At 45.2% G+C, this 26,398-nt stretch overlaps 1 protein-coding gene across 3 annotated transcripts in view; it reads left to right on the forward strand.

Annotated features, from left to right (window-relative positions):
• LOC123995667 (protein eva-1 homolog A-like) overlaps positions 1-26,398 on the forward strand; it is a 169,054-nt gene that overhangs the window by 136,978 nt on the left and 5,678 nt on the right. For all 3 annotated transcript variants that reach the window (XM_046299324.1, XM_046299325.1, XM_046299326.1), the window contains one exon: positions 8,472-8,615. In XM_046299324.1, coding sequence (XP_046155280.1) covers positions 8,472-8,615 — 144 coding nt within the window. The remainder of the gene's footprint in view (positions 1-8,471; positions 8,616-26,398) is intronic.

The following is a 26,398-nucleotide window of genomic DNA, read 5'->3' on the forward strand; positions in this document are numbered from 1 at the left end:
ATCGTACTCCTCTGGCTCAGAGAACAGCTTTGTCATAGTGTTGTTGTGTTCTGCACCAGTCAGCATAGAGCGTTACTATACCATCGTACTCCTCTGGCTCAGTGAACAGCTTTGTCATAGTGTTGTTGTGTTCTGCACCAGTCAGCATAGAGCGTTACTATACCATCGTACTCCTCTGGCTCAGAGAACAGCTTTGTCATAGTGTTGTTGTGTTCTGCACCAGTCAGCATAGTGCGTTACTATACCATCATACTCCTCTGGCTCAGAGAACAGCTTTGTCATTTACATTTACATTTAAGTCATTTAGCAGACGCTCTTATCCAGAGCGACTTACAAATTGGTGCATTCACCTTATGACATCCAGTGGAACAGCCACTTTACAATAGTGCATCTAAATCTTTTAAGGGGGGTAGAAGAATTACTTTATCCTATCCTAGGTATTCCTTAAAGAGGTGGGGTTTCAGGTGTCTCCGGGAGGTGGTGATTGACTCCGCTGTCCTGGCGTCGTGAGGGAGTTTGTTCCACCATTGGGGGGCCAGAGCAGCGAACAGTTTTGACTGGGCTGAGCGGGAACTGTACTTCCTCAGTGGTAGAGAGGCGAGCAGGCCAGAGGTGGATGAACGCAGTGCCCTTGTTTGGGTGTAGGGCCTGATCAGAGCCTGGAGGTACTGAGGTGCCGTTCTCCTCACAGCTCCGTAGGCAAGCACCATGGTCTTGTAGCGGATGCGAGCTTCAACTGGAAGCCAGTGGAGAGAGCGGAGGAGCGGGGTGACGTGAGAGAACTTGGGAAGGTTGAACACCAGACGGGCTGCGGCGTTCTGGATGAGTTGTAGGGGTTTAATGGCACAGGCAGGGAGCCCAGCCAACAGTGAGTTGCAGTAATCCAGACGGGAGATGACAAGTGCCTGGATTAGGACCTGCGCCGCTTCCTGTGTGAGGCAGGGTCGTACTCTGCGGATGTTGTAGAGCATGAACCTACAGGAACGGGCCACCGCCTTGATGTTAGTTGAGAACGACAGGGTGTTGTCCAGGATCACGCCAAGGTTCTTAGCGCTCTGGGAGGAGGACACAATGGAGTTGTCAACCGTGATGGCGAGATCATGGAACGGGCAGTCCTTCCCCGGGAGGAAGAGCAGCTCCGTCTTGCCGAGGTTCAGCTTGAGGTGGTGATCCGTCATCCACACTGATATGTCTGCCAGACATGCAGAGATGCGATTCGCCACCTGATAGTGTTGTTGTGTTCTGCACCAGTCAGCATAGTGCGTTACTATACCATCGTACTCCTCTGGCTCAGAGAACAGCTTTGTCATAGTGTTGTTGTGTTCTGCACCAGTCAGCATAGTGCGTTACTATACCATCGTACTCCTCTGGCTCAGAGAACAGCTTTGTCATAGTGTTGTTGTGTTCTGCACCAGTCAGCATAGTGCGTTACTATACCATCGTACTCCTCTGGCTCAGAGAACAGCTTTGTCATAGTGTTGTTGTGTTCTGCACCAGTCAGCATAGTGCGTTACTATACCATCGTACTCCTCTGGCTCAGAGAACAGCTTTGTCATAGTGTTGTTGTGTTCTGCACCAGTCAGCATAGTGCGTTACTATACCATCGTACTCCTCTGGCTCAGAGAACAGCTTTGTCATAGTGTTGTTGTGTTCTGCACCAGTCAGCATAGTGCGTTACTATACCATCGTACTCCTCTGGCTCAGAGAACAGCTTTGTCATAGTGTTGTTGTGTTCTGCACCAGTCAGCATAGTGCGTTACTACACCATCGTACTCCTCTGGCTCAGAGAACAGCTTTGTCATAGTGTTGTTGTGTTCTGCACCAGTCAGCATAGTACGTTACTACACCATCGTACTCCTCTGGCTCAGAGAACAGCTTTGTCATAGTGTTGTTGTGTTCTGCACCAGTCAGCATTATGCACACACCCACTGCTGTGCTCCTGAGCCCAGGAAAATCAAACCATAGCTGTGCCAGTATCAACACAGTCTAGTGTTATACACACTCTAGGGTCGCCTCCAGTAACCATTCTGATCCCTCTCTCTCCCCCTCTCTATTTTCCTTTCTCTCTCTCAAATCAAATCAAACGTTATTTGTCACATGCGCCGAATACAACAAGTGTAGACCTTACCGTGAAGTACTTACTTACAAGCCCCTAACCAACAGTGCAGTTCAAGATGATTTATATTTACCTAATAAACTAAAGTAAAAAATAATAAAAAGTAACACAATAACATAACAATAACGAGACTATATACAGAGGGTACCGGTACAGAGTCAGTGTGCAGGGGTACAGGTTAGTTGAGGTAATGTGTACATGTAGTTAGGGGTGATGTGACTATGCATAGATAATAAACAGCGGGTCAATGTAAATAGTCCAGTGGCCATTTGATTAATTGTTCAGCAGTCTTATGACTTGGGGGTAGAAACTGTTAAGGAGCCTTTTGGTCCTCGATTTGACGCTCCAGTACCGCTTGCCTTGCGGTAGCAGAGAACTTGGGTGACAGGAGTCCTGACAATTTTATGGGCTTTCTTCTGACACCGCCTAGTATATAGGTCCTGGATGGCAGGAAGCTTGGCCACAGTGATGTACTGGGCCGTACGCACTACCCTCTTTAGCGCCTTATGGTCAGATGCTGTGCAGTTGCCATACCAAGCGGTGATGCAACCGGTCAGGATGCTCTCGATGGTGCAGCTGTATATCTTTTTGAGGATCTGGGGACCCATGCCAAATCTTTTCAGTCTCCTGAGGGGGAAAAGATTTTGTCGTACCCGACTGTCTTGGTGTGTTTGGACCATGATAGTTTGTTGGTGATGTGTACACCAAGGAACATGAAACTCTCGACTCGATCCACTACTGCCCCGTTGATGTGAATGGGGGCCTGTTCGGCCCACCTTTCCCTGTAGTCCACGATCAGCTCCTTTTGTCTTGCTCACATTGAGGGATAGGTTGTTGTCCTGGCACCACACTGCCAGTACTCTGACCTCCTCTTTATAGGCTGTCTCATCATTGTCAGTGATCAGTCCTACCACTGTTGTCGTCAGCAAATTTAATGATGGTGTTGGAGTCGTGTTTGGCCACACAGTCGTGGGTGAACAGAGAATAGAGGGGGGAACTAAGTACACACCCTTGAGGGGCCCCAGTGTTAAGGATCAGCGTGGCAGATGTGTTGTTACCTTCCCTTACCACCTGGGGGCGGCCCATCAGGAAGTCTAGGATCCAGTTGCAGAGGGAGGTGTTTTGACCCAGGGTCTTTAGCTTAGTGATGAGCTTCGTGGGCACTATGGTGTTGAACGCTGAGCTCTCTGTCTCTCTTTCGCATTCTCCTGTCTAATATTCCCACTCCCTGTGGTGTTCTAGAATGGGCTCCCGCTGCACCGATAGAGCAGGGAATTAGAAGGTAGGATCGATGTTTTGGGAAGTTGGAGTTTTTTGCGACTGTGTCATTTCAGAACTGGCAGCGTCGTTGGAGAGATTTATGCTCTGTGTTTCTCACTGTGTCACACACCACATACAGACACGCATACAGACTCACACAAACACTTAAACACCCAGATTCACATTGGAATAAAACACAAAAACACTCTTTCTCTCTCGTGCTGGATCTATATTGCTTGGCAATATGTTAAGTGTTGTTGGCTGCATCCAACAGTCCAAGTCAAGTAGTTTTACTGTTGACCATTATTTCCCATACAACCGACAGTTGTTTAAAATGTGGTCCTTGCTGATTCCTAGTAGTCAGCACTGTCAGCACACTAAGAATTCACAGTCATCATGTGTGTTGTTGTTGTATGAATTCTAATGCATTATCTTTTTGTGTGAACAGGAATATAAGAATATGAGTGGGTTTGTGAAATTGGGAGTGTTGAAAGTGTGTGCGTGCGTAGGTACATACGTAAGAACGTGTGTGTGTGTGTGTGTGTGTGTGTGTGTGTGTGTGTGTGTGTGTGTGTGTGTGTGTGTGTGTGTGTGTGTGTGTGTGTGTGTGTGTGTGTGTGTGTGTGTGTGTGTGTGTGTGTGTGTGTGTGTGTGTGTGTGTGTGTGTGTGTGTGTGTGTGTGTGTGTGTACATGCACGTCTGTGTGTGTTCACTAAGTGACAGCCGGGCCATCATCACCCAGCGTCTCCCAGCTGTGACCTGAGGCCACATGTGCTGCCAATTGGGACCAATCAGAGCCCTGTAATGAGGGTGGGGGAGGGGCCGACTCATGATTAGTGTGTCAGACTGATGAGAGAGGACAGGGGAGGGAGGGGGAGGCCAGGAATCATATTTCTCTCCCTCTCACTATTTCCCCCATTCTGCTGATTTGCGTATGATGGTAGCAATGGTCATCAAAATTGTTCAGGTTTTAAAAACAATTCTAATAAATGTATAGTTGGACAATGGATGAAGGAAGATACTGCACATTTTCATAAAAAATGTATCCATCAGATATTGACTGAATTATAGAACATTTTACTGGCACGGACAAATAATGGAGTTCAGGGATTTTGGTGGGAATTCAGGTCTTAAATGTATGTCAAATTTCACTTCTTTTTTTGTTGTTAAACTAAAGAAAATATGATGTGCCTTTTTTTGCATAAATACACTGGGTGTATGCGCATATGAATAAATGAACATAAAGGGGTTGCCCAGGCAGCAACCACCACAAACCTGCCCTGTCCCACGCCTACCTACACTCACCTGCCTCGTTAATTACTCCTGTTGTCATGTTCTCTTTTCAAAATGGTGTGTCAATAGCAGAATACCCTCAGATAAAATAAATCAACACGCTTGGCTCTAGATTACACCTATCTATACATACTTTATATTGTTAGCGAGATCAGACACAATATCACTATAATCCGAGTGTTCATTTTCAGAAGTAGCTTTCATTTCAGTGCATCTCATTTTGTAAACAAAAACATTTACACCCTTCAAAATAAAGTTGTCGAGACGATGCGCTAAATCACAGACGAAGCTTTAGCTTTCTTATAGATGCTACGGAAAGACAATGTGTTCCATTGAGCCCATTTCAGCCCTTCCCGGGGTGTGTTTGACAGGTCATTCCAAACATTTCTGTGAAAAAAAGTCGACAGGCAGAAGCAAGAGTATGAAAGAGTCGCAGGAGTAAAATTAAAGCAATCAATCCAGCCAGATTTAAATGACATCCATCATTTAAATGAGATGTTGCACCTCTCAAACACAGGAAATACTCTAGATGGCTGAAAAAGACAGATCCTCCAGTGGGTGGGGAAAGCGCGTTGCTAATGGTAGGGTTGGTCTTGCCCCCACCCCAACACTCCATATGGTCGATGGGGGAGGGTTGGGGCTGGAGTAAGATTCAGCTGAGCTCTTTTTAGTTTTCTGCAGTCTATGGAGTTTTGCGACCTGAGTGTTCAACTTTGCTGTTGCACATTTCACCTACGAAATAGGTCATCATTATATCATTGCAAGATTGTCTTTCATCTCAAATTTGTGGCTTGCCCTATATACACCTCCATGGTTTCTGCACAGCCTTTGAAACAGTTCAAGTTGAAATGAATGGACTGAATGGGAGCCTGAACGTTTGACAGGAAAACACCACGCTGTAAAGGCCTTCAGAAAAGGACAACTGAGGTGATGGTTGAAGCTTTGTTTGTGGTGAACAATACTCTACAATGTACAGAGTTCTGTTGTAAGGATCTTCAAAAGGGTGAAACTGAGATCACTGTTGAACATTTTGTTGTATGTGGTGAACTTGCGCTATAGCATAAAAGATAGTTAATTAATAGTTCTAGTTTATAGTGTATACTGTATACTGTATGTTTGAGGTTATATATGAGTACGGTATGTTTGAGGTTATATGAGTACGGTATGTTTGAGGTTATATGAGAGTGTACTATATATTTGAGGTTATATATGAGTACGGTATGTTTGAGGTTATATATGAGTGTGTACTATATATTTGAGGTTATATATGAGTACAGTATGTTTCAGGTTATATATGAGTGTGTATAGTACTGTATGTTTGAGGTTATATGAGTGTACTGTATATTTGAGATTATATAAGAGTACTGTATATTTGAGGTTATATAAGAGTGGGTACTGCATGATTGAGGTTATATATGAGTACTGTATGTTTGAGATTATATATGAGTACTGTATATTTGAGGTAATATGAGTGTATAGTACTGTATATTTGATGTTATATAAGAGTGGGTACTGCATGATTGAGGTTATATGAGTACTGTATGTTTGAGATTATATATGAGTACTGTATATTTGAGGTAATATGAGTGTGTATAGTACTGTATATTTGAGGTTATATAAGAGTGGGTACTGCATGTTTGAGGTTATATATGAGTACTGTATATTTGAGGTTATATAAAAGTGGGTACTGCATGATTGAGGTTATATGAGTACTGTATGTTTGAGATTATATATGAGTACTGTATATTTGAGGTAATATGAGTGTGTATAGTACTGTATATTTGAGGTTATATAAGAGTGGGTACTGCATGTTTGAGGTTATATATGAGTACTGTATATTTGAGGTTATATAAAAGTGGGTACTGCATGTTTGAGGTTATATATGAGTACTGTATATTTGAGGTTATATAAAAGTGGGTACTGCATGTTTGAGGTTATACATGAGTACTGTATGTTTGAGGTTATATAAGAGTGGGTACTGCATGTTTGAGGTTATATATGAGTACTGTATATTTGAGGTTATATAAAAGTGGGTACTGCATGTTTGAGGTTATATATGAGTACTGTATATTTGAGGTTATATAAAAGTGGGTACTGCATGTTTGAGGTTATACATGAGTACTGTATGTTTGAGGTTATATATGAGTGTGTACTGCATGCTTGAGGTTATATTTGAATACTGTATATTTGAGGTTATATATGAGTACTGTATGTTTGAGGTTATATGAGTGTGTACAGTACTGTATATTTGAGGTTATATAAGAGTGGGTACTGCATGCTTATATATGGTTATATATGAGTACCAAATATACAATGGAGTTGCTTACCAAGACGACATTGAATGTTCATCAGTTGCCTAGTTAAAGTTTGGACTTAAATCGGCTTCAAAAATCGATGGCAAGACTTGAAAATGGCTGATCAACAACCAGAGCTTGAAAAGAATCATGTGCAAATATTGTACAATCCAGCTCTTAGAGATTTACTCAGAAAGATGTACAGCTGTAATCACTGCCAAAGGTGATTCTAACATGACTCAGGGGTGTGAATACTTATGTAAAAAGATCATATTTCTGTATTTCCTTTTCAATGAATTTGCAGAGAAAGTAAGGCCTCTATGGGTTATGTGAGATCTGGGCCAGGTCTTTTATTGTATCTTTCTTGGCGGGCTGCCCAATAATGTCTGTTTATACACCAAAGGCTTTCAAACCACCAAAGGCTTTTTTTTTTTTCCCCGTATCACATTTTGAATTTGTCTTTTGTTGTATGAGTTTTCATTACTAGTGCCTGTGCTACTGCTGAGTTTAGTTGTTTTTTGTGCGGGCCAGTGGAAATTGGAGGGCGGGCAGACAGACACGCGGACGTTTTTTTAGGCAATAAATCATCTGTGATAGGGACAGACACGGTGACCAGAGATTGCGGTCAGGTCGGACTCGTAAAACCACATGTGAGGGGAAGGAATGTATGACCCCGTTGCATTGTGGGTCCTGTGTGTATGTCTGGGTCGAGAGTGAGGTTTTCCCTGACTCACAGGATGTCGTGAAGCGGTATGGAGGGGGAGGTTAGAGGAAAGAGGAGCGTAACTTTCGGGAATTGGTGGGTGAATCACTGGTTTGTCCTTCTACCCCCCCCCCCTCGCTCTGTGTCTCGCTCATCTTTCTGTTTCTCTGTACATGGGCAGAGCATGACATACACTGAGTATACAAAACATTAAGAACTGCTCTTTCCATGACAGACCAGGTGAATCCAGGTGAAATCTATGATCCCTTATTGATGTCACCTGTTAAATTCACTACAATCTGTGTAGATGAAGGGGAGGAGACGGGTTAAATAAGGATTTTTAAGCCTTGAGACAATTGAGACATGGATTGTGTATGTGTGCCATTCAGAGGGTGAATGGGCAAGACACCAGGTGTACCGGTTTGAGTGTGTTAACTGCAATGCTGCTGGGTTTCCTGTGTGAATCAAGAATGTTCCACCTCCCAAAGGACAACCAGCCAACTTGACACAACTGTGGATAGCATTGGAGTCAACATGGGCCAGCCTCCCTGTGGAACACTTTCAACACCTTGTTGAGTCCATGTTCCAACGAATCAAGGATTTTCTGAGGGCAAAAGGGGGTACAACTAAATATTAGGAAGGTGTTCCTAAATGTTTTGTACACAGTGTATGTTGGGCTGAGGTATTCAGTTTTAGATTAAAACTTTCCTCTCTCTCAATATCCATTTCACTATCAGGGAGTAGAGAATCATATATTTTTCTAATCAATTTGGGTTGAAATTCAAACTTTCCCTCCTCTCTCCAGTCCCAAAGAAGTTGCTGCTTCAGGAGCCCAACCCCAGAGTGGCAGTGTACCCCCCATCACCCAGTGCCCATGACCCAAACGTGGTTGGAGACAGCGCCCTCCCTGATGGGACCTCGGGCATAACCTTGGAGTCTGTGCTCTCAGGTGAGCTGCTACATACCCATATGCAGAGACACTGTCACACATACACAAATGCATGTGCACACGCACGCACACATACTGCATGTGCACAGCCATGCACACTGACACATATGCAAACACACACACACACACACACAACCCTCCAGGGGACCACTTTACACTAAACAGGCCCCATACATATGTGTTTCTTTCCTTTTAAAGGACATGGTAATCATATTTCATCATTTGGACATTAACATTTTGATTGGGCAGAAGGAAACTACAGAGGGAGCTAGATGTTAGCAGGTCTTAGACAGGGCAGTCAGGATGGGGCTCATGGGGGGGGTTCAAATATATACCCCAGCATGTGCAGTCATTTTTAGTTTGTTCCGTCATTTGTAGAGCAAGTCAGAGAGAGAACATTGTTTTCACCAGCAGAATGTTGGGCTCCTGTCCTCTTATGTATTATCATCAATTACTGATGTCATTTCATCAAGTTCCCAGGACTCAGAGCGAGCGAGGGAGAGGGAGGGAAATTGAGAGAGGGGGGGGGTTGAGAGAGAAAGGGGGGGATTGGGAGAGAGAGACCGAGAGAGAAGGAGGGAGGAAATTGAGAGAGAGAGATATCAACCTGCACATGGCCTCTACTGTATACTTATTGTTATTGTTGAATGTATGGTTATTTTGATCCTTGGTTATTGTTGTTACTGTTGTCCCGTTGACAATTTAGATTCTTATTATTTTCATATTGTAAATACCCAAAGTAAGCTTTGGCAATATGTACATTGTTACATCATGCCAATAAAGGATATAGAATTTAATTGAATTTAGAGAGAGTGAGAGAGACAGAGAGGGAGAAAGTGATTATATCACCTATTGGAAAGACACCACAGAAAATCAAAGTAAACTTCAATGCTATTTGGCTCTAAACAGACAGTACGGGGGGCAGACTATCTGACCACTGTGACTGATAGAAAACTGAGATGTGCAGTTTTGGCAGCCAAAATATGTGTCCTCTTGCCACAACCTGAGGAACAGCCAGTGAAAAGTGCAAAGTAATGTCGATAATATTTCCCATCTGGTTTTGTTTTGTCTTTCATACCATGTCATGTGTCTTCTCAGTCATGTTGATACTAGTCTACTTCCATTGATTTAATTCTTGTTCTCATGAATATTGTTGTTGTCAATGGTAATACCATGTCCACTACCACTATTATTATTGCTGTTGGTCCCACCATGTATTTATATATAAATATATATTTTTACTTTTCGATATGTATACTTTGACAATGTAGAGTTAAGAAAATATTTAGTAAATCAACTAAAGTACATTTAATAAAAAGTAGCACAATAAAATAACAATAATGAGGCTATATAAAGGGTGTACCGGTACCAAGCCAATGTGCAGGGGTACAGATTAGTCAATGTAATTTGTACATGTAGTGAGTGGTAAAGTGACTATGCATAGATAATAAACAGAGAGTAGCAGGAGTGTAAAAACTAAAATGTGTGTGGGGGGGGTCAACGTAAATAGTCTGGGTGGCCATTGATTAATTGTTGTCTTATGGCTTGGGGGTAGAAGCTGTTAAGGAGCCTGTTGGACCTAGACTTGGCGCCCCGGTACCAGAGAGAGGTACCAGAGAGAACAGTCCATGACTTGGGTGTAGAAGCTGTTAAGGAGCCTGTTGGACCTAGACTTGGCGCCCCGGTACCAGAGAGAACAGTCCATGACTTAGGTGACTGGTGTAGCAATAGGGATGTTACTCATGTTGATGTGATGCAGGAAACAGAAACCAATTGTTACTTACCGTCTTCATGTAGTGGATGTGTGGGCTGACAACATGCATAATTAAGTTTGCTTAACTATATGTCGTGACTACAACACAAAGCATATTTAACAACTGAAATTTTGACAATTTTTTTGTACCTTCCTCTGACACCGCCAAGTATATAGATCCTGGATGGCAGGAATCTTGGCCCCAGTGATGTACCGGGCCGTACGCACTACCCTCTGTAGTGCCTTATGGTCAGATGCAGAGCAGTTGCCATACCAGGCTCTCAATTGTTCAGCAGTAGAACTTTTTGAGGATCTGGAGACCCATGCCATATCTTTTCAGTCTCCTGAGGGGGAAAAGATTTTGTCGTGTCCGACTGTATTGGTGTGTTTGTCCATGATAGTTTGTAGGTGATGTGGACACCAAGGAATTTGAAACTCTCGACTTGCTCCACTACAGCCCCGTCAGTGTTAATTGGGGAGTGCTCGGCCGTCCTTTTCCTGTAGTCCATGATCAGCTCCTTTGTCTTGCTCACATTGAGGGAGAGGTTGTTGTCCTGGCACCACAGTGCCAGGTATCTGACCTCCACCCTATAGGCTGTTTCATTGCTGTCGGTGATCAGGCCTACCATCAGGTCTACCACTGTTGTGTCGTCAGCAAACTTAATGATGGTGTTGGAGTTGTGCTTGGCCACGCAGTCTTGGGTGAACAGGGAATACAGGAGGGGACTAAGCACGCAACCCTGAGGAACCCCTGTGTTGAGGATCAACATGGCAGATGTGTTGTTACCTACCCTTACCACCTGGGGGCGACCTGTCAGGAAGTCCAGGATCCAGTTTCAGAGGGAGGTGTTTTGTTCCAGGGTTCTTAGCTTCTACCTCCCAAGAGAGTTTTCAGCTGTTATCGTGACTTCTGTATATATTCCACCTCAGGACCAGAAAAACAACAAGCTGGCACTTATTGAACTGTACAGGCTATAAACAAGCAGAAAACCATACACCAGGAGGCTGGTTTTCTCATTTCCGGTGATTATAATTCCACTTCAATAAGACGCGTGATGCCCAACTTTCATCAACACGTCTCCTTCACCACTAGGGACGATAGTCCTGGACCACTGTTACTCTACCCACAAGCAAGCATACAAGACCCTCCCCCCTCTTCGATTGTGACTCTATACTCCTGCTACAAGCAGAAGCTCAAACAGTAAGTACCCATGACCAATGTTCCTTCTAATTTCAGGTTGGATGAGTCCAAACTTGAACCTCCAAATGTTAGTGCGTGTTTACTGTGAACATTAAGGCTGTAACCGCTTTAATTGACTGTTTTAACAGTGGCCATTTAGGCTACTGTGGCTATTTGATCATAATCTAGGCCTACCAGAGTGTCCTACCATAAAAAACTATAGAGAAAATGCATTCCATAACATTTTAACATGCTGTTCTATCATTCAGCCTACAGTAGCAGACAATGTGTGGTGTTCCATGTAGGCCTACATTCCATGAGACTATCACAGCCAACCCCCAGGCTATGGCTGAGGACGCAAGCAAGAACATGAAGTCGTGCTACGACCATCAAACAAACAAAGGACAATACAGGACCAATGTGGAATCCTATTAGACAGGCTCCGACGCCCGCCACATGTGGCAGGGGTTACAGTCCATTACGGATTACAAAGGAAGACCCAGTTGTCCGACGCCCGCCACATGTGGCAGGGGTTACAGTCCATTACGGATTACAAAGGAAGACCCAGTTGTCCGACGCCCACCACATGTGGCAGGGGTTACAGTCCATTACAGATTACAAAGGAAGACCCAGTTGTCCGACGCCCGCCACATGTGGCAGGGGTTACAGTCCATTACGGATTACAAAGGAAGACCCAGTTGTCCGACGCCCGCCACATGTGGCAGGGGTTACAGTCCATTACGGATTACAAAGGAAGACCCAGTTGTCCGACGCCCGCCACATGTGGCAGGGGTTACAGTCCATTACGGATTACAAAGGAAGACCCAGTTGTCCGACGCCCGCCACATGTGGCAGGGGTTACAGTCCATTACGGATTACAAAGGAAGACCCAGTTGTCCGACGCCCGCCACATGTGGCAGGGGTTACAGTCCATTACGGATTACAAAGGAAGACCCAGTTGTCCGACGCCCGCCACATGTGGCAGGGGTTACAGTCCATTACGGATTACAAAGGAAGACCCAGTTGTCCGACGCCCGCCACATGTGGCAGGGGTTACAGTCCATTACAGATTACAAAGGAAGACCCAGTTGTCCGACGCCCGCCACATGTGGCAGGGGTTACAGTCCATTACGGATTACAAAGGAAGACCCAGTTGTCCGACGCCCGCCACATGTGGCAGGGGTTACAGTCCATTACGGATTACAAAGGAAGACCCAGTTGTCCGACGCCCGCCACATGTGGCAGGGGTTACAGTCCATTACGGATTACAAAGGAAGACCCAGTTGTCCGACGCCCGCCACATGTGGCAGGGGTTACAGTCCATTACGGATTACAAAGGAAGACCCAGTTGTCCGACGCCCGCCACATGTGGCAGGGGTTACAGTCCATTACGGATTACAAAGGAAGACCCAGTTGTCCCGCCACATGTGGCAGACCCAGGCAGGGGTTACAGTCCATTACGGATTACAAAGGAAGACCCAGTTGTCCGCGCCCGCCACATGTGGCAGGGGTTACAGTCCATTACGGATTACAAAGGAAGACCCAGTTGTCCGACGCCCGCCACATGTGGCAGGGGTTACAGTCCATTACGGATTACAAAGGAAGACCCAGTTGTCCGACGCCCGCCACATGTGGCAGGGGTTACAGTCCATTACGGATTACAAAAAGAAAACCAGCCACGTCACAAACACCGACGTCATGCTTCCAGACAAACTAAACAAAAAAAAGTATTTATTTTTTGAATTTCACCCCCTTTTCGTGGTATCCAATTGTTAGTAGTTACTATCTTGTCTCATCGCTACAACTGCCATACGGGCTCGGGAGAGACGAAGGTCGAAAGCCATGCGTCCTCCAAAACACAACCCAACCAAGCCACACTGCTTCTTAACACAGCGCGCATCCAACCCGGAAGCCAGCCGCACAAGGTGCACGGAGGAAACACCGTGCACCTGGCACTCTGGTTGTCGTGCACCACAGGAGTCGCTGGTCGCGGCCGGCTGCGACAGAGCCTGGGTCTCTGGCCAGGGTCTTTGGTGGCACAGCTAGCACTGCAATCCAGTGCCCTAGATCACTGCACCACCCCTGGATGCCCCAAACTAAACACATTTTTTCCCACTTTGAGGATAATACAGGTGCCACCGACGCGTCCCACTACCAAGGACTGCGGCCCCCCCTCTCCTTCTCGGTGTCCAACGTGAGTAAGATCAAATGTATTTATATAGCCCTTCGTAGATCAGCTGATATCTCAAAGTGCTGTACAGAAACCCAGCCTAAAACCCCAAACAGCAAGCAATGCAGGTGTAGAAGCACTGTGGCACTGTGGCTAGGAAGAAACCTAGAGAGGAACCAGGCTATGAGGGGTAGCCAGTCCTCTTCTGGCTGTGCCAGGTGGAGATTATAACAGAACAAGGCTAAGATGTTCAAATGTTCATAGATGACCAGCAGGGTCAAATAATAATAATCACAGTGGTTGTCGAGGGTGCAACAGGTCAGCACATCAGGAGTAAATGTCAGTTGGCTTTTCATAGCTGATCATTCAGAGTATCTGTACCGCTCCTGTTGTCTCTAGAGAGTTGAAAACAGCAGGTCTAGGACAGGTAGTACGTCCGGTGACAGGTCAGGATTCCATAGCCACAGGCAGAACAGTTGAAACTGGAGCAGCAGCACGGCCAGGTGGACTGGGGACAGCAAGGAGTCATCATGCCAGGTAGTCCTGAGGCATGGTCCTCTGAGAGAAAGAGAGAATTAGAGAGAGCATACTTAAATTCACACAGGACACCGGATAAGACAGGAGAAGTACTCCAGATATAACAAACTGACCTTAGCCCCCCGACACATAAACTACTGCAAACTACTGCAGTAAGACATTTAAACTTCTTGGGGATCGGTGTCCCTTCCACCGGACGGTTGAGCTAATGTAGGCTAATGCGATTAGTATGAGGTTGTAAGTAACAAGAACATTTCCCAGGACATAGACATATCTGATGGGCAGAAAGCTTAAATTCTTGTTCATCTAACTGCACTGTCCAATTTATAGTAGCTATTACAGTGAAAGATCACCATGCTATTGTTTGAGGAGAGTGCACAATTTTGAATATGAAAATTATTAATTAATAAATGATCCCATCTGGACAAGAGGAATACCTATGTAAGAATGTTGTTTATTGACTATAGTTCAGCAATCAACACCATAGTACTCTCCAAGGTCATCATTAAGCTGGAGGCCCTGGGTCTGAACCTAGCCCTGTGCGACTGGGTCCTGGACTTCCTAATGGGCCGCCCCCAGGTGGTGAAGGTAGGAAACAACATCTCCACTTCGCTGATCCTCAACTCTGGGTCCCCACAAAGGTGTGTGCTCAGCCCCCTCCTGTACTCCTTGTTCAACCATGACTGCGTGGCCATGCATGCCTCCAACTCAATCATCAAGTTTGCAGATGACACAAAAGTAGTGGGTTTGATTACCAACAACGACCAGACAGCCTACAGCGAGGTGGTGAGGACACTCGGAGTGTGGTGTCAGGAAAACAACCTCTCACTCAACGTCAACAAAACAAAAGAGATGATCTGGACTTAAGGAAACAGCAGAGGTAGCACCCCCCCTATCCACATAGACGGGACAGTAGTGGAGAAGGTGCAAAGTTTTAAGATCCTCAGCGTACACATCACAGACAAACTGAAATAGTCCACCCACACAGACAGTGTGGTGAAAAAGGCGCAACAGCGCTCACAAGCTTTTACAGATACACAATTGAGAGCATCCTGTCGGGCTGTATCACCGCCTGGTAGGGAAACTGCACTGCCCTCAACCGCAAGGCTCTCAAGAAGATGGTGCGGACTGCACAACGCATCAGCGGGGGCAAACTACCTGCCCTCCAACACACCTACAGCACCCGATGTCACACGAAGGCCAAAAAGATCATCAAGGACAACAATCACCCAAACCTATGCCTGTTCACCCTGCTACCATCCAGAAGGTGAGGTCAGTACAGGTGCATCAAAGCTGGGACCGAGAGACTGAAAAACAGCTTCTATCTCAAGGCCATCAGACTGCTAAACAGCCATCACTAACACAGAGAGGCTGCTGCCTACGTACAGACTCAAGTCATTGGCCACTTTAATAAATTGATCACTAGTCACTTTAAATCATGCCACTTTAATAATGTTTACATATCTTCCATTACTCATCTCATATGTATATACTGTATTTTATACCATCTATTGCATCTTGCCTATGCCGCTCGGCCATCGCTCATCCATATATTAATATTCATTCTTATTCATTTCTTTACACTTGTGTGTATAAGGTAGTTGTTGTGGAATTGTTAGATTACTTGTCAGATATTACTGCATTGTCAGAAGTAGAAGCACAAGCATTTCGCCACACACATTAACATCTGCTAATCATGTGTTTGTGACCAATAACATTTGATTTGATTTGATTTGATACTGGGTGACTCACTTTTACATGAGTCATTTTCTATAAAGGTATCCTTACTTTTACTCAAGTATGACAATTGGGTGCTTTTTCTACCATATATGTGATATGCCGTATGATCCTGCTTGCTCTGTACTCCAGGGAAGTGACAATGTGACATGATATCCCTAGTTGATATTGACTTCTAACATAAATGCACACGCACAGCCTGTGCATGCGTGTGCGCAGGGGGTTACGGATCAAAATGTTTGAAATCCACCGAGCTCGTGATTACTTTGGGATGGGGTGCACCACAAACAGCAAATTGTAGGAAGAGAGAATAAATTAATATGTTTGGTGATCAAGAAAATGAACCGTTTACTTTGCCCACCAGAATGGGGCTTCAAACAACAATTACTAGCATAGACCTACTGGTCTTTTGGTATGTCAACATATCTTGAAATTCACAATTTACTTATGAAGCTTGCATTTGGAATTTGTTGATACATTTTTATTTTTGACAAAATAATGAAAGCGTCTGTCTCGAAGCCTCAATAAATAGACAAAGATTTGTAGTTGGACAAGTCACTGCCAGTATAGATTTTTGAGACTTGACTTGCCCTTAGAATGCACGAATTGGACTTGACTCGACACTCAAACCGTTCTACTTGGGACTCAATTTAAGACTTGGACCTTCTGACTTGATACTTCCTTGTGACTCGAATAATAGTGACTTGGTCCCATATCGGATGTGTAGCTATTGTATTTCCCTCACTTACTCTCCCGGGGAGGAGCTTGCCTCCACTCTCTTTTGTAGCTAACTCAGCCTGCAACGGATGGGCGCCAGCCATCAATCTGTAAGTCTTTGCTCACTCTTTGCTTTTGGTCTGCGGTTTTGTTTTACAGTTCCTTCACACCCCTTGACTTTTTCCACATTTTGTGGTGTTACAGTCTGAATTTGAAATGGATTAAATTGAGATTAAATTGAGATGTTCTGTCACTGGACTACATACAATACTCCATAATGTAAAAGTGGAATTGTGTTTTTCGAAATTGTTTACAAACTAATTGAAAGTGAAAATATGAAATGTATTGAGTCAATAAGTGTTCAACCCCTTTGTTATGGCAGGCCTAAAGAAGTTCAAGAGTAAAAATGTGCCTAACAAGTCACAAAATAAGTTGCATGGACTCGCTCACACAATTATCTGTAAGGTTACTCAGTCGAGCAGTGGATTTCAAACACAGATTCAACCACAAAGACCAGGGAGGTTTACCAATGCCTCGCAAAATAGGGCATCTCTTGGTAGATGGGTAAAAAAAAGACATTGAATATCCCTTTGAGCTTGGTGAAGTTATTAATTACACTTTGGATGGTGTGTCAATAAACCCAGTCACTACAAATATACGGGTGTCCTTCCTAGCTCAGTTGAGAGGAAAGAAACCACTCCGTGGAAATTAACCATGAGGCAAATGTTGACTTTAAATCAGTTACAGAGTTTAATGGCTGTGAAGAAAACTGATGGATGGATCAACAACATTGTAGTCACTCCACAATACTAGCCTAATTGACAAAGCAAAACATGTGGAAAGCAATTAACTCTTTTTCATGAAAACAGAGTGTTATGTTTGGGGCAAATCCAATACAACACATTAATGAGTACCACTTTTCATATTTTCAAGCATAGTGGTGGCTGCATCATGTTATGGCTATGTTTGTCATCGTTAAGGACTGGGGAGTTTTTCAGGATGAAAAAAAAACGTAATGTAGCTAAGCACAGGCAAAATCATAGAGGAAAACCTGGTTGTCTGCTTTCCACCAGACACTGGGAAATTAAATCATCTTTCAGCAGGATAATAACCTAAAACACAAGGCCAAATCTACACTGGAGTTGCTTACCAAGAAGACAGTGAATGTTCCTGAGTGGCCGAGTTACAGTTTTGACATAAATCTACTTGAAAATCTATGACAAAACCTCAAAATGGTTGTCTAGAAATGATCAACAACCAATTTGACAGAGCTTGAAGAATTTTGAAAAGAATAATGGGCAAATGTTTCACAATCCAGGTGTGGAAAGCTGTTAAGGACATGCATATCTGGTGCATGTCTACTCATTATGTCAGATATCCGGAAATGTATAGATATTGACCCTTTTCACACAGTGACTGGGTAAATGTCCTGGACCATAGGTAGGCATTTATCCAGATTGTCATACCTTCATAGCGACCTTGTGTCATACCGGGATATTCAGTAATACTGGCACTGAACACAAGGGGCACTATTTTCAAACCCCACTGTAATCCGAAGGTTAGCAGTGCTGACAAGTATATGTAACATCCCGTAGAGAATGCTAACTAAATGCTACGAGCGCATTGCAAACATGTTCTAGTCTCTGACTTAAAGTATTTGCAGGTCAGAAACCCCAGTTCATTAAGTTATACAACTTACAAAAAAATGCTGCTCACAGTAATACTAGACAGCAAGGCTCCTTGATCCAGGATGGGATTCTCTGCTGTTAACAAACAAAGCTTGATTTTGGAATAAGCTCATAGCTAACTAGCTACTAAATTAGCATACCAAATGTACAACTGCAGAGCATTTATCACATTTTAGACAGTTAACTTAATAGTTATAAGATATCAGGACTCTGGGCAGCCGAGCGGAAATGGAGGAAAACTCGCCTCCCTGCGGACCTGGCATCCTTTCGCTCCCTCCTCTCTACATTTTCCTCCTCTGTCTCTGCTGCTAAAGCCACTTTATACCACTCTAAATTCCAAGCATCTGCCTCTAAACCTAGGAAGCTCTTTGCCACCTTCTCCTCCCTCCTGAATCCTCCTCCCCCTCCCCCCCCTCCTCCCTCTCTGCAGATGACTTCGTCAACCGTTTTGAAAAGAAGGTCGACGACATCCGATCCTCGTTTGCTAAGTCAAACGACACCGCTGGTTCTGCTCACACTGCCCTATCCTGTGCTCTGACCTCTTTCTCCCCTCTCTCTCCAGATTAAATCTCGCGTCTTGTGACGGCCGGCCGCCCAACAACCTGCCCGCTTGACCCTATCCCCTCCTCTCTTCTCCAGACCATTTCCGGAGACCTTCTCCCTTACCTCACCTCGCTCATCAACTCATCCCTGACCGCTGGCTACGTCCCTTCCGTCTTCAAGAGAGCGAGAGTTGCACCCCTTCTGAAAAAACCTACACTCGATCCCTCCGATGTCAACAACTACAGACCAGTATCCCTTCTTTCTTTTCTCTCCAAAACTCTTGAACGTGCCGTCCTTGGCCAGCTCTCCCGCTATCTCTCTCAGAATGACCTTCTTGATCCAAATCAGTCAGGTTTCAAGACTAGTCATTCAACTGAGACTGCTCTTCTCTGTATCACGGAGGCGCTCCGCACCGCTAATGCTAACTCTCTCTCCTCTGCTCTCATCCTTCTAGACCTATCGGCTGCCTTCGATACTGTGAACCATCAGATCCTCCTCTCCACCCTCTCCGAGTTGGGCATCTCCGGCGCGGCCCAAACTTGGATTGCGTCCTACCTGACAGGTCGCTCCTACCAGGTGGCGTGGCGAGAATCTGTCTCCTCACCACGCGCTCTCACCACTGGTGTCCCCCAGGGCTCTGTTCTAGGCCCTCTCCTATTCTCGCTATACACCAAGTCACTTGGCTCTGTCATAACCTCACATGGTCTCTCCTATCATTGCTATGCAGACGACACACAATTAATCTTCTCCTTTCCCCCTTCTGATGACCAGGTGGCGAATCGCATCTCTGCATGTCTGGCAGACATATCAGTGTGGATGACGGATCACCACCTCAAGCTGAACCTCGGCAAGACGGAGCTGCTCTTCCTCCCGGAGAAGGACTGCCCGTTCCATGATCTCGCCATCACGGTTGACAACTCCATTGTGTCCTCCTCCCAGAGCGCTAAGAACCTTGGCGTGATCCTGGACAACACCCTGTCGTTCTCAACTAACATCAAGGCGGTGGCCCGTTCCTGTAGGTTCATGCTCTACAACATCCGCAGAGTACGACCCTGCCTCACACAGGAAGCGGCGCAGGTCCTAATCCAGGCACTTGTCATCTCCCGTCTGGATTACTGCAACTCGCTGTTGGCAGGGCTCCCTGCCTGTGCCATTAAACCCCTACAACTCATCCAGAACGCCGCAGCCTGTCTGGTGTTCAACCTTCCCAAGTTCTCTCACGTCACCCCGCTCCTCCGCTCTCTCCACTGGCTTCCAGTTGAAGCTCGCATCCGCTACAAGACCATGGTGCTTGCCTACGGAGCTGTGAGGGGAACGGCACCTCAGTACCTCCAGGCTCTGATCAGGCCCTACACCCAAACAAGGGCACTGCGTTCATCCACCTCTGGCCTGCTCGCCTCCCTACCACTGAGGAAGTACAGTTCCCGCTCAGCCCAGTCAAAACTGATCGCTGCTCTGGCCCCCCAATGGTGGAACAAACTCCCTCACGACGCCAGGACAGCGGAGTCAATCACCACCTTCCGGAGATACCTGAAACCCCACCTCTTTAAGGAATACCTAGGATAGGATAAAGTAATCCTTAATCCTCACTTTAAGATTTAGATGCACTATTGTAAAGTGACTGTTCCACTGGATGTCATAAGGTGAATGCACCAATTTGTAAGTTGCTCTGGATAAGAGCGTCTGCTAAATGACTTAAATGTAAATGTATCTGGCAAACATTTAGTTGTGAATTCCATACTGTATCTCGATCACCTGGCACGTTCTGCACAACAGTGAGCGACTTACAAGGCACCGGTCTCTTAATGTTTTGTGGTTGTAAACCAACACCATGTGACTGGGGACTACCAGTAAGCTTCATAATGAAAAATAACGTGACAGGTGAAATGAAGAACGCAATGTTATTTATCTCTGATTCAAAGGGGTTTGGTTAAATGCGAATCACACATTTCAGTTGAAGACATTCATTTGTACAACTGACTAGGTATCCCCCTTTCCCTTTTCTCACGTTATGTACAAGTTGACTGCAGGTCAACTTAAAAAGTAGCTACAAATATTAAAATGTATTAAAAAAAACTGTGCATGGTTGTGCATGAATTGCACACCTGAGTAATGAGCCAGTCATGGGTAACCATCTGTCGGCTTGTCCCCTTGTGTGTTGGGTTTGATGTGCTTCCCCAAGCAGTCTAGAGCATCCTTGGCAGTGGAAAACGTGTGTGTTGTGTTCTTGAATTGTGAAGATGAGTTTTGCTGGGTGGATGAAGCCGCATCTCAGGTTTAGCTTGCATAGCTGGGATCTCACCTCGTTGCAGGTCTCCCTCTGTTTTAGCAGTTGGGCACCCAGGTCTTGGTAGATGCTGATCCTCTTCTCTGCAAGGCTAACAATTTGCCGCTTGACTCCAAAGCTGTGGATCCGTACAATCCTACAGCAAGACTTGAGGTGTGTGGTTCTCAGTGTTAATCAGCAGCACTGGACCCATCTTCTCCTGCCAAACAGCTCATAGAAAAGATCATGGAAGAAGTTGGAAGCTGCTTCCACTCTAGTTTCAAGTCCTGTGGCCCGCACATTGAATTGACGGGAATGATTTTCGATTGATTTCATCTTTTTAAAAGAGTTTGATCATCCCTTCCAACTTAGCTGGTGCTGTTTCCAGGTCATGGAGTCGCACCTCTGTCCTGTTCGCTGTCTTCTCCAAACGTTCATCTTTAGTTGACTAGATATCCCCTTTAGCAGTGAGCACTGACAATTATTCATTTCTTGGTTTCAATTGTCATCTCCTCTCGTAGTAGCGGCTCTTTTTGTTGGCTGGTGTTGAGACCCGCCACGTTCTCACAGTTGAATTGTGGACGGATCAATTCTTGCTGCTCGAGCCTAATATACCTGCTAGTTATTTCTTGTCACACAATGAATGTTCCACACCTTAATATGTTGTTTAGTAGTTGACACGTTTTAGGAAATAAATGTGTTAATTCATAGTCATTTGCAAAAGAAAGCCACAAAAAGGCCAAGTGTTTCAATGGATGCCAACGGTTCCCTAATTCTCATCGGTTTTATATAATAACTTGAAAAATGTATAAGTGAGGTGTATGTTAGATGTGGTTACGGTTATGCTACCTACCCTTTAAAGACCCATGCCACCAAAAGCCATAGACTATTCTCTCTGCTTCCGCACTCCAAACGGTACCAGAGCAACAAGTCTGACACCAACAGGCTCCCACACAGCTTCTGTCCCCAAGCCATAAGGCTGCTAAATAGCTAACAAAATCGCGACACGGACTATCATTGACCTTATTTGATTCATATTTTTGCACTGACTCTATGCACACTCACAGGACTATACACACTCACTCACACACACTCACACTGATACTCCAATACACACTCACACTTAGCATGCACACACATCCACATGGACTTTACATACATATACGCTGCTACTCCACTGATCATATTCTGATGCCTAGTCACCTCACCCCTATACATATCTACCCCTACCACTCCAGCATCCCTGCACATTGTAGATATGGTATTGGCACTGACCCTGTAATAGCTTAGCTACTTTCTCATGTTCTATTCCTTGTGTGGTTTTGTTTTACTTTACTTTATAGTCCTATGGATATTGACTACTGCATTGTTGGGAAAGAGCTTGAAAGAAAGGCATTTCACTGTACCTGTGCACATGACAATGCAACTTGAAACACACACACACTAGCCTCACTCACGCCACCCTTCTGGAAAAAGCTGTTTCGATCACAAATCTAGGAAGACAACCACACTTTCTCCATTAATCGTAAGTTTACCAAATATTTCCATTTCATCTATCACTTTTCTTTGTTTTGTTTTTGCATGAAGCAAGGGATAACAATAGTACATGCTCCATACAATGAGTGTACAAAACATTAGGAACACTGGGTCTTTCCATGACATTGTCACGATCGTCGTAAGAACATTCGGACCAAAGCGCAACGTGATATGGGTTCCACATATTTATTGAAGTGAAACGCACAAAACAATAAAGAACAAACTAAACGTGATGTAAATGAAGTGCTCACAGGCAACTACACATAAACAAGATCACAACAGGACCAAGCAGCGTGCCCAGGAGGAGAAGATATCCTGGACTTGGGAGGACATCTTGGATGGGAAGGGATCCTGGACTTGGGAGGAAATCCTGGCAGGACAGGATAGCCTTCCTTGGCAGCAGACGCAAGGAGAGAAGGGAGGACAGCGACGACGCCAAGGTTCGCAGCCACAAGGGGTGGTCGGCGGAGCCGAGGAGTGAGTCAGAGATCGTCAGTGAGTTGATGGAGAAATTGGAGGAGAGAGAAATGAGAGAGTTGTTGTGTTGGTGTATGATGCATGACATTCGCCCTAAGGAGTGTCATCAGTTTGGTAAAATCTGTGCCGGCTCCACGCACCAGGTCTCCAGTACACCCCCCCCCCAGCTCTACGCACTCGCCTTGAGGTGCGTGTCATCTGTCCGGTACGTCCTGTGCCAGCTCCCCGCACTCGCCGTGCAATCTGTGCCGGCTATACGCACCAGGTCTCCAGTATGCCTCCACAGCCCAGTACGTCCTGTGCCAGCTCCACGCCCCAGACCTCCAGCGACGGTCGGCAGTCCATAGCCTCCAGCGACGGTCGGCAGTCCATAGCCTCCAGCGACGGTCGGCAGTCCAGAGCCTCCAGCGACGGTCTGCAGTCCAGAGCCTCCAGTGAGGGTCAACGGTCAGGAGGTTCCAGGCAAGGCGTCCAGTCCTGCTCCATGGCAGGAGCCTCCCTCTGCGCCGGTGCCTAGTCCAGGCACAGCGTCCAGGCACGGCGTCCAGTCCCGCTCTAAGGCCGGAGCCTTCCTCTGCACCGAGGTCCAGTCCAGGCACAGTGTTTAGTCCTGCTCCATGGCTGTATCCACGGGATGAGTGGGTTCTTCGTCCCGCACCAGAGCCGCCATCGACGCTAGGTGCCCAACCAGACCCTCCCCTATAGAGTCAGGTTTTGAGTCTGCTCCTTTGGGAGGGGGGGGGGGTACTGTCATGCCCTGACCATAGAGAGCCTTTTTATTCTCTTCTAATGTGGTTAGGTCGGGGTGTGACTAGGGTGGGAAATCTATGTTGTTTATTTCTATGTTGGCCTGGTATGGTTCACAATCAGAGGCAGCTGTTTATCGTTGTGTCTGATTGGGGATCATATTTAGGCAGCCATTTCTCCACTGTGTTTTGTGGGATCTTGTTTATGTGTAGTTGCCTGTGAGCACTTCATTGACATCACGTTTCATTTGTTCTTTATTGTTTTGTGCGTTTCACTTCAGTAAATATGTGGAACCCATATCACGCTGCGCCTTGGTCCGAATGTTCTTACGACGATCGTGACAGAGAGACACACCAGGTGAATCCAGGTGAAAGTTATGATCCCTTATTGATGTCACTTGTTAAATCCACTTCAATCAATGTAGAGGAAGGGGAGGAGACAGGTTAAAGAATGATTTTAAACTTTGAGACAATTGAGATATGGTTTGTGTATGGGTGCCATTCAGTGGGTGACTGGGCAAGACAAAATATTTAAGTCCATTTTAATGGGGTATGGTAGTAGGTGCCAGGCGCATCGGTTTGAGTGTGTCAAGAACTGCAACACTGCTGGATTCTTCACGCTCAACAGTTTCTGTGTGTATCAAGAATGGTTCACCACCCAAAGGACATCCAGTAAACTTGACACAACTGTGGGAAGCATTGGAGTCAACATGGGCCAGTATCCCTGTGGAACTCTTTAGACACCTTGTAGAGTCCATGCCCCAACTAATTCAGGCTGTTCTGGGGGCAAAAAGGGGTACAAGTCAATATTATGAAGATGTTCCTAATGTTTTGAACATAGTGTATATTCTTTTGAAACCATCAAATATCTGTTTGAATCATATATTTTCCAGACTTTATTCTATAAAAGAGCAGTATATCCCTCGTAATGCCTAATAGGTACTGGTCTGTAATGTGTTACACTGCATTTGGTCCAGGTGGAAACACTTACCTACTCAGTCAGCAGTTTCGCTCTCTAAACTACATATATCAGATCAAGGCTGTGTGCCCGACACACCTTACAGATCCTGCAATTAGGGGGTTTGAGTGTACACACACACACATACATCCCACTCAGTTGGGTCGATGTAAGTCTCTACCCTCCATCTCTGTGTTTATCCCCGCTGCCTGGTGGAGTTGTAGTGTTTTCACTGAAGCGTTGCACACAAACATCGAACAAACGTAGTCCAGATCTGTTTCACATGTCAGTGTTGGATTATAGAGTGAGCCCACCTCTCCTCTTTATATGGCTAAGTACAGAGGGGATGTACAGACTTCTGCAGACAGTCTGTTGGATTAGACAATGCAGGGACCTCTGCACAGTGTTCATTATGGAGCTACGTAATCAGATAATCATGTGCTCAACTACTACTCAAACAATTCAACCTCGGCTCACCTTTAGTACACAATACTCAGTCCCAGTATCAAAGTTGGAGAGTCGATGTCGAACATGACACTTGTGGCAAATATTGTGTATTGTGAAAGCAGTTTAAACTGTGAGAGAACTCACTATGATCATATGCAGATGTTTCCAGCTGTTAATGGATGGAACACAATTCAGCAGACTCCGGAAATGTCTCCTGAAATTCCCCTAATAGATCTTTTCCCGTAGCGATATGACTCTATTCCCTCAACGTCAGTCAGACCAAGGAGCTGATTGTGGACTATAGATGGCTTGCAGTTGCGTCACAAATCACATAGCAACCACACCAGGCGCCATGTTCCCAATCTGGCCCTCAAACCACCACGGTCACCTAATAATCCCCAGTTTACAATTGGCTCATTCATCCCCCTCCTCTCCCCTGTAACTATTCCCCAGCTCATTGCTGTAAATGAGAACGTGTTCTCAGTCAACTTACCTGGTAAACTAACAGATAAATAAACATATATTTTTTAAATATTTAAAATGTTGTTAGACCAGAATCAGTCTGGTGGGGAAGCCCTCCAATCATCCACATGGCTGACTGTATTTTTCTACCACCTAAAGCTTCTGGTAGATTTCCCATTATTTTGTTTTTCTAAGGACCCAGAAAATGTAGGCAGTTGGAGAACCTATTCAAGTAAGTAAATATATTTATAAAATGATAGCTACAGCAACTATGTGTGCAGGCTAACTCAAACGAGCTGCTAATGTGTTGTTCGCCAGCTAGCTAAAATTGCATACTTTATAGGTATAGGTAGCCTAGTGAATTAAATATCACCAGCTAGCTAACGTCATATTAGCTAGTTAGCTAGATATGTTGACGTATTTATCGTTGTAACTTGAAATGCATTTGAAGCTAGGTAGCTAGCTAGCTAACAGCCACGGAAGTGGGTGAAAGGTTTAGCTAGCCGTTCCAGCTGTCAGAGAAGGGAGAGTAGGCTACTCTCGATAGGGCAAGTATCTTTGTGGGA

This window comes from Oncorhynchus gorbuscha, linkage group LG14 (assembly GCF_021184085.1).
Source record: "Oncorhynchus gorbuscha isolate QuinsamMale2020 ecotype Even-year linkage group LG14, OgorEven_v1.0, whole genome shotgun sequence".
NCBI lineage: Eukaryota > Metazoa > Chordata > Actinopteri > Salmoniformes > Salmonidae > Oncorhynchus > Oncorhynchus gorbuscha.